The sequence below is a fragment of the Eleutherodactylus coqui genome, chromosome 4 (assembly GCF_035609145.1).
Source record: "Eleutherodactylus coqui strain aEleCoq1 chromosome 4, aEleCoq1.hap1, whole genome shotgun sequence".
Classification (NCBI taxonomy): domain Eukaryota; kingdom Metazoa; phylum Chordata; class Amphibia; order Anura; family Eleutherodactylidae; genus Eleutherodactylus; species Eleutherodactylus coqui.
The window spans coordinates 275,221,158-275,230,137 of record NC_089840.1 but is presented as its reverse complement, the minus strand read 5'-3'; the positions used below and the strand labels follow the sequence as shown (position 1 = coordinate 275,230,137).

The following is an 8,980-nucleotide window of genomic DNA, read 5'->3' as shown; positions in this document are numbered from 1 at the left end:
ACACTAGGACAATTATTCAACCTATTGACACTATTATGGCCTTCAAACACATTGGGTTACACATTCATTCAAACCCAGACAACGAGACAGCTTGTTTGACAGGGTTCTTTGTCATATAAAATGAACCAAATTTAGACCTTAAATGAACCACTCAATATAAATGAACACACTTACCTAACTTTGACCAGACAGAATCACAGAGACACAATGAGGGATAAGAATAACAGTTTCTTACCAGCCAGCATGGTCCTGATTATGGGTCTGTGCATTCTGTCCGTTCGAGAGTAAGTCGGATCAGAGGTTCTGGTCACTTAGTCCCTGTTCAGGCGCCAGCTGTTACACCATAGGCCGAGCCCTTTCTGATTATCTTAAGCAGGGCTTCAGGTATATTCATACTTGAGAGGTATATACGGAGAGGTGGCAAATGTCACCAACAAAATTACTCCTAAGTTTACATGAAAATATGAGTCAATTGTTATTAGGCAAAAAACAATAGGACAAGTTAAACAATTTATTTCATCACAACTTATATGTTAAATCTTTGATACCTTATTGTATTCGTGTTTTGTCTATTACCCTTAAAGTTTCAATAAAAATCTTTTGAATACAAAACATTTCTCACATTCTCAACATGAAAATGGCTTCTCCCCTGTGTGAATTCTCAGATGAGTAACGACAGTTGATTTATGCATAAAACATTCACCACAATCTAAACATGTAAATGATGCATAAAACATTCACCACAATCAAAACATGTAAATGGATTTTTTGCCACATTCTGAACATAAAAATGGCTTCTTCCCTTGTGTGGGAATTCCCATATTCCTAACATGAATGTGGCTTCTCCTCTGTGTGTTTTTTCTAATGTTTAATAAGAACATATTTATGTGTGAAAAGATTTCCCATATTCAGAACATAAAAATATCTTCTCTACCTTGTGTGAATTCTCTGATGTAACACAAGACTTGATTTTCGGTTAAAACATTTCCCACATTCAGAACATGAAAATGTCTTCTCCCCTGTGTGAGTTCTCTCATGTACAGCAAGATGTGATTTTCGTCTAAAACATTTCCCACATTCAGAACATGAAAATGGCTTCTCCCCTGTGTGAATTATCCGATGTAAAACAAGACTTGATTTTTGGTTAAAACATTTTCCACATTCAGAACAAGAATGGGGCTTTTCCCTCGTGTGAATTCTCTGATGTAACACAAGATTTGACTTTTTGTTAAAACATTTCCCACATTCAGAACATGAATATGGCTTCTCTCCTGTGTGAATTCTCTGATGTAAAACAAGACTTGATTTTTGGTTAAAACATTTCCCACATTCAGAACATGAATATGGCTTCTCTCCTGTGTGAATTCTCTGATGTAAAACAAGACTTGATTTATTGTTAAAACATTTCCCACATTCAGAACAAGAATGGGGCTTTTCCCTCGTGTGAATTCTCTGATGTAACACAAGATTTGATTTTAGCTTAAAACATTTCCCACATTCAGAACATGAATATGGCTTCTCTCCTGTGTGAATTATCTGATGTAAAACAAGACTTGATTTTTTGTTAAAACATTTCCCACATTCAGAACAAGAATGTGGATTCTCCCCTGTGTGAATTCTCTGATGTAACACAAGACTTGATTTTTGGTTAAAACGTTTCCCACACTCAGAACATGAATATGGCTTCTCCCCTGTGTGATTTCTCTGATGTAACACAAGATTTGATTTATTGTTAAAACATTTCCCACATTCAGAACATGAAAATGGCTTCTCCCCTGTGTGAATTCTCTGATGTAACAAAAGATTTGATTTTCGGTTAAAACATTTACCACACTCAGAACATGAATATGGCTTCTCCCCTGTGTGATTTCTCTGATGTAACACAAGATTTGATTTTTGGTTAAAACATTTCCCACATTCTGAACATGAATATGGCTTTTCCCCTGTATGAATTCTCTGATGTATCACTAGATGTGCTTGTTGGTTAAAACAATTCCCACATTCAGAACATGAATATGGCTTTTCCCCTGTATGAATTCTCTGATGTTTAACAAGATCTGATTTATTGTTAAAAGATTTCCCACATTCAGAACATGAATATGGCCTCTCCCCTGTGTGAACTCTTTGTTGTTCAACATCTGTTCCATAAATTTTATTTTGTTTAACATTCTTCAATGAATCAGAAGATGAAACATGTTTAGAAGGATCAGAAGATAGATTTTTGCTGTGAAGGGCTGAGGGCATATTTGGGATAATAGCCGGCTTTTCATTTGTATCTTGTATGATACCAGGATCTTCCACTTCATAATCTGTTGATATCAGATGTCCTTTGGAGTTTCTAGTTTTGTCATCTGGCAAGAATAAAATGAATTTTTAATATTTTTGAATATAACATTACAATTATACTAATAGTTTATGACATTTGCATATAAATTGTTAAAGGTTTTTCCCATTTACATGAGCCACAATAATTTGTGGAGCGCCTAATCTACTGACAGCCATCCTAATGGACAAATTATTTTAGCCAATAAGCTTATTTGTTGTGTTTTCCCATGCGTTGACGTTTAATTAGTACATACAGCTGGAGCTCTCAGCTGCTGATCTTATCCACGGCTCATACAGCTAGTAAGGTTACAGAGCACAGAAGCTTTAAGAAGAAAGTATCACACATTATTCAGGTTGTCCTGCACTGGACAAACAGTACAGGAATCACAGAGAAGTGCAACGTGTTTTGGAGTGTTTATAGACAGATTCACCTCCTTTTTCAAGCGTGGAACTAATAGATATAAAGCCTCTTACATTAAAAGCGAACCTAGAGGATCACTGGTGCCTGCAAACTCCTCATCCAAGTAAGTGCATCCTCTATTACTTTGTAAACTTTTCACTAATCACTAGGTGAATTGCTTACAGGGGTTGTCCCGCGCAGAAACGGTTTTTTGTTTTTTTTTAACCCCCCCCCCCGTTCGGCGCGAGACAACCCCGATGCAGGGGTTAAAAAAACAAACCGGAGAGTGCTTACCTGAATCCCGGCGGTCCGGCGTCTTCATACTCACCTGCTGAAGATGGCCGCCGGGGTCTGCTCCCTCCGTGGACCGCAGCTCTTCTGTGCGGTCCATTGCCGATTCCAGCCTCCTGATTGGCTGGAATCGGCACGTGACGGGGCGGAGCTACACGGAGCCGGCATTCTGCACGAGCGGCTGCATTGAAGAGAGCAGAAGACCCGGACTGCGCAAGCGCGGCTAATTTGGCCATCGGAGGCCGAAAATAAGTCGGCACCATGGAGACGAGGACGCTAGCAACGGAGCAGGTAAGTATAAAACTTTTGATAACTTCTGTATGGCTCATAATTAATGCACAATGTTCATTACAAAGTGCATTAATATGGCCATACAGAAGTGTATAGACCCACTTGCTGCCGCGGGACAACCCCTTTAATATCAATGGATGACAGAAACTCCCATGGGCGCAATGACAGATCTCAACAACTCCACGCTGAACTGTTGAACCTTGACATATTGATTTAATCTCTTCAGATGCAGAACAGGTCGGACAGTGCCGTCCTCCTTGTGAAGAGATTGGAATATAACCCCCTGCACTGTTTATGGCGAAACAGGGACAATTACAACCTTAGAGGAGAAAGTGTGTATCACATAAGCCAAAGCATTGCACTATGAAGGAGAGATCGGAATTTTGGAACTGAAGAAGCAATCTTTGGGTTTGTAGAAAACTATATGGCATAGCTCGAATAGATAACCTTCTGAACATAGATGTCTGAGCCATGAGTGAGTTAGGTCTCCTTGAATAAAAAAAGTCATCACCCCACTCTGATTGCCTTGGTTGGGGACAGCCATACACACAGAAGATTTAGTATAGGCGGGCTTGGAGTATAGTGGCCAGGGACACCAGGACGGGCGCAGTTTGTAGGAGAGTGTTTTGTTTTGGAGCGGCAAAAGAAACAAATCTGGAGCCTCTTCTTCTGTGCAGAACCACACGTGGCTGGCTTTGTTTTCTGGTAGATGAGAACTCTTACCACAAATAGCTTTAGAAACAGTATTGGCTAGTCAACTGTCTCTCATAGGGAAATCTTCATACTCCCCAGGAACATGCCACCCCAAGGAGCATCTGCTAGGAAGCTTGGTATAGGTTGACTGGTTTTGTTGGGTGGGTGGGTGGGTTGGAAGTGGAGTAAAGAAAGTTGGCTGCAGTGGTGGTGGTAAAAAGAAAGAGGAAGGAAAAGAGGGAGGAGAGAATACTTACCTCAGTGGAGAAAATACTCACCTAACTACCATAGACAGTAGAGCTCCGAGACTCTGAGCTAAAACTGATTAGCTGGTTTGTGCAGGAGGTGTGTAGCTGGGAGGAGAAGCTAACACTTTTTTTTGCTTAGTGTACACCCTATAGTGGTAGTAGCTATACCCATGGTTTTCAACTGTGTCTCCCAATGCAAAAGTCGAGAAATAAACAGTGTTTTTTTATTAGGATTGTAAAAATCTAAAGTAAAATTAAAAAAATCTACAAATTGGTATTACCACATCCATAAAGGTCTACTTAGGTCTCCATCAGAAAAAAATAAAATAATGAAAAGCTATCAAAAAGTTTTATATGTTCCCCAAAATGGTACCAATGCAAACTACAGGTCACCCCACAAAAATCGAGCCCTCACACAGTCCTATCAATGGAAAAATGAGAGACAAAATGTAATAAAAAGCAATCAAAAAGTCGTATGTATTCTAAAATAGTACTAACAAAAACTACAAGAGGTTAATATGGATTTTTTTAAAACTGCTCTTGTGTGCGGGACTGATAGTTTTAATCCTAATGTGACTTAAAAGGTCCTCTAATTTTTGTTTGAGCAGCGTATTATGAAAAAAATTCTTAACATTGTTTTTGGCTAAATAAGGCAACATTCAGCAGAAAACCCTGACAATACAGACTCTTCTCTACATGTAGTCTCACCTGGGGGGTCATCTGTAGGAATCCCCTCCTTACACGGCTGATCCCCCCTCACATGTGTCTCTGTAGCATCAATAGGGATCGGATCTTCATCCGGATTCACAAGCTGTGAAATAAATATGGTAAAAGTCATCACACAGTTGGAGAAGTCGTGTGGGAGGTTTTATATGGCCAGAAAAGGTCATTAATTAGTATGAGGAGCCGGAATGACATGACAGCAGTAGTGATCTGGGCCAAATAGCTGCAGGTCTCCTGTATAACTCCAACCTGTTGCTTCTTTATTCCAACCAGAAGTCTCCAGAACTAGAAAAGATGCAGAGATCTAATGTCTGTGGTTGGCTGTAATCCCGCCATCTCCAGCTTTCTCATTACACAATTATATATATATATATATATATATATATATATATATATATATATATATATGTGTGTGTGTGTGTGTGTGTGTGTGTGTGTGTGTGTGTGTGTGAAAGCCCTCACTCACTCACTGACCAGTTCTCTAACTTCCCGATGTCATACAACCATGAAATTTGGGATGATCATTCTTTAGGTCCTAAATAGGAAAATCAAAGGGGTCATGGTAAGTGCACCCCTATGTAATGTAACTTCTCGGTGTCGTACAAGCGTGAAATTTGGCTCAAGCATTCTTTAGGTCCTATATGGGGAGAGTGGAAGTGGTGGCACATTCTGCAGAGGGACATTGGTACTTGCAGCCTGAGGAGAATCTAACGCTCCTCTATATGTATACATATTTTATTCCTCGGTTACTCTAAACTAACCTTGACTTCATTAAATTTTCCGTGCAAACAACATGTAAACACCTATATCAAATTAAATTGGGCATGGCCGAGCCTATCAGTTAGTATACATATAAAGGGAAAGCCCTCACTGACTAAGTAATTCTCTTACTTCCCGATGTCGCATAAACATGAAATTCGGCATGACCATTCTTTAGGTCCTAAATAGGAAACGTAAAGGAATCACAACTCAAAAATTCAATGCTAAGTGCAAATGTATTTGCACACCTGTGCAATGTACCAAATCTAATTCTCTAACTTTCCAATGTCGTACAAACATGAAATTTGGCAGGAGCATTCTTTAGGTCCTATATAGTAAAAGTATAGGGGTCAAAATTTAAAACTACAATGCTTATTGCAAAAATACTGGCACCCCTGTGTAATGTACGAAATCTAATTCTCTAACTTCATGATGTCGAACAAACAAGAAATTAGGCATGACCATTCTTTAGGTCCTAAATAGAAAAAGTAAAGGGGGTCACAACTTGAAAATGCAATGCTAAGTGCAAAAGTATTGGCACCCCTGTGTAATGTAGCAAATCTAATTCTCTAACTTCCTGCTGTCATACAAACATGAACTTTGACAGGAGCATTCTTTAGTTCCTAAATAGGGAAAGTAAAGGGGTCACAAGTCAATTATTCAATGCTAATTGCAAAGGTAAGTGCATCCCTATGTAATGTAGTTTCCTGTTGTCGTACAATCGTAAAATTTGGCGCAAGTATTCTTTAGGTCCTAAATGAGGAGAGTGTGAGGGGTGGCATATTCTGCAGAGGGACATCGGTACACGCAGCCTGAGAAAAATCTAATGCTCCTCTGTGTGTATACACATTTTATTCCTCAGTTACTCTAAAGTAACCTTGACTTCATAAAATTTTCCGTGCAATATATAATTAGACTGAACACAAGACCTTGTCAGCCATCCTACTGACCAGAGAGATTTCATGAGACCTTCTCTCCATCTACCTGATCATCCTGTGAAAGAGAAGGATAGGGACACCTCTCCGCTGCTGTTCTCTTACTGGTTCTACCTGCAGAAAACACAGACAGCCACTGACTTCATTCTCTACATACCAATAATAAAGGCCGTGTGGATTTAGTCCTGTCTATTACCTGGTAATGGGGGGGACTGGTGGTCCTCCATCATGACGTCCTTGTACAGATCCTGGTGTTCTTCTAAATACTCCCACTCCTCCATGGAGAAATAGACAGTGACGTCCTGACACCTTATAGGAACCTGACAACACAATGATACTGTCATCACCCAGACACCTTAAACCCCATAGCGTTACTGAATAATGTCCCAGCATTCCCAGCAGCGTCACCTCTCCAGTCAGCAGCTCAATCATCTTGTTGGTGAGTTCTAGGATCTTCTGTTCATCGATCTCCTCCAGTATCAGGGAGTGAGGTGGAGGCCCTGTGATTGGACTAAGGGGTCTTCCCAATCTATCAGATACTGGGGCCTGACAGTCGTCACTAGAAGTCTTCTTCACTACCGTGTAATCCTGTTTATGGGGAGATACATCCATAAATATCCCTGCAGACATTCCCGGAGTCCTTCATGTCTCCAGTTATGTCCAACAATTAGTAAGATTCTCCTCACATCTGTGTTCATCATCTCCGTTGTTCTACTCAGTCACAGGAGCAGAAGAACAAAATGATCAGAGTTTTGGTTCTGTCAGATGACAGACAATAATGACCCCCAACAACCTTCAATTGCCTTATAGTAGATCTGTTGGGTTTCTGTCATTCTGCCAGAACAACCGGCTCTATTATTTTCCCGGAATTTATGATGAATCAGCAGTAAATCCTCTGCCGTAGATGTGACCAGAGACTGACATAGATAAGAATGATGGAACGTGACGTCATCCCCAGAATCTCTCACCTCTCCTGTAAGCCGGAAGAGTATCTCTAGGGTGAGGGTGAATATACCCTCCGCCATCTTGTCCCGGTTCCTCTCCATTCTTGTCGGGTCAATCAGGAAAATGATCTGCTATAGAAGATATCAGCTGAGTATCCTGAAAGGGAAGAAGACAAGACAATGTAACCCCCCACCCACCTGCAAATCTCTGTATTATAGTTGATTCAAAGACAGCAATGAATATGCGTGTTTTTAGACGGGCGATTTTTAGTATGATTTCTCTGCGTTGCGGGATGCACACAAATTGCACATGAAAAGAGCCCATTATTTTACATGGGTTAATTTACATGAGCCATTTTTCTCTTGAACTGATCGCAGAATGTCCTATTTTTGGGTGATACTGCTTATTATTTTCTTTGGAACAAAAAAAATTTGCACCACCATCGCATGCTGTACGGTGTTTATGCGAGTGCACCGTAAATGTTCTGTTTTTCTATTTTACTATTTGAACAACATGCTATTTTAACACACGTGAAAATCTCATGTGCAGCGATGCCTTTTTTCACAAAGCACACATCGCACTCACAGGTAAGAATGCATATTAAAAGTTCAGTATTGGATCAGTCTTGCATGCGCCAATATAAGTACGGTCTAAGGATACATAAGCACAGACATTTAAAAAGTTGTGCCCGAGATTCTCGGGCGCAACAGTGATCAGTTAACACTTGGCCATCCCACCCATGTGCATCCGATGTGCGGGACACTACACAGTGATGTACTATTATCAGCTGAGATTCGGACAAGAACGGGACATGCTGCTATTTTTTTTTTTGGAGTATTCATCCGAATAAACAAAAAAGTCTATGTGAATTTACCCCTATCAAATGAATGGATCTGAAAATGAATGAAAAAACGTCGTTGTGCGTGTACCCTAAAGATGATAAACACAATAATGGGATTTTTACCGCAAGGTTTATTGAGCCGAACTCAGAGGATTATTGGGACCTATGATGCTTTGAATTCTGGTCAGTAAAACCCGTGGTTGGACTGGAACACACGTCCGTATCACAGACGAGGAAATGTGTCCGTAATATCCTCAGCTGAAACTTGCCTTTAAGGGGGGTTGTCACAAAAAAATTTTTTTACCAACTTCTGCACCCCACGTAAAATACAAAATAGATTATACTCACCAATCGTCAGCCCCCTGGAATGCAGGTAAATGGCTACCATTGCCCCAGCACTGGCCTGATCCACCCAGAATATTAGCACTGATGCAAGGAGTACAACCTCTGATTGGAAGCAGCAGTAAACTAACTTCCATTCAGGGCTGAGGAGAGGTGAGAATGCTTTATTAATTTAAGGGGGGGTCCA

The 8,980-nt window shown here is 40.3% G+C and overlaps 1 protein-coding gene across 1 annotated transcript; it reads right to left on the bottom strand.

Annotated features, from left to right (window-relative positions):
* Positions 1–524: 524 nt before the first annotated feature.
* LOC136624374 (zinc finger protein 84-like) lies at positions 525–6,981 on the bottom strand. Its single transcript, XM_066598340.1, has 4 exons — positions 6,862–6,981; positions 6,715–6,779; positions 4,957–5,059; positions 525–2,351 (listed from the first exon to the last, which is right to left on the bottom strand). Exons 1-4 carry the CDS (start codon positions 6,944–6,946, stop codon positions 931–933), a joined length of 1,674 nt encoding a protein of 557 aa, XP_066454437.1. The 5' UTR covers positions 6,947–6,981; the 3' UTR covers positions 525–930.
* Positions 6,982–8,980: the final 1,999 nt, after the last annotated feature.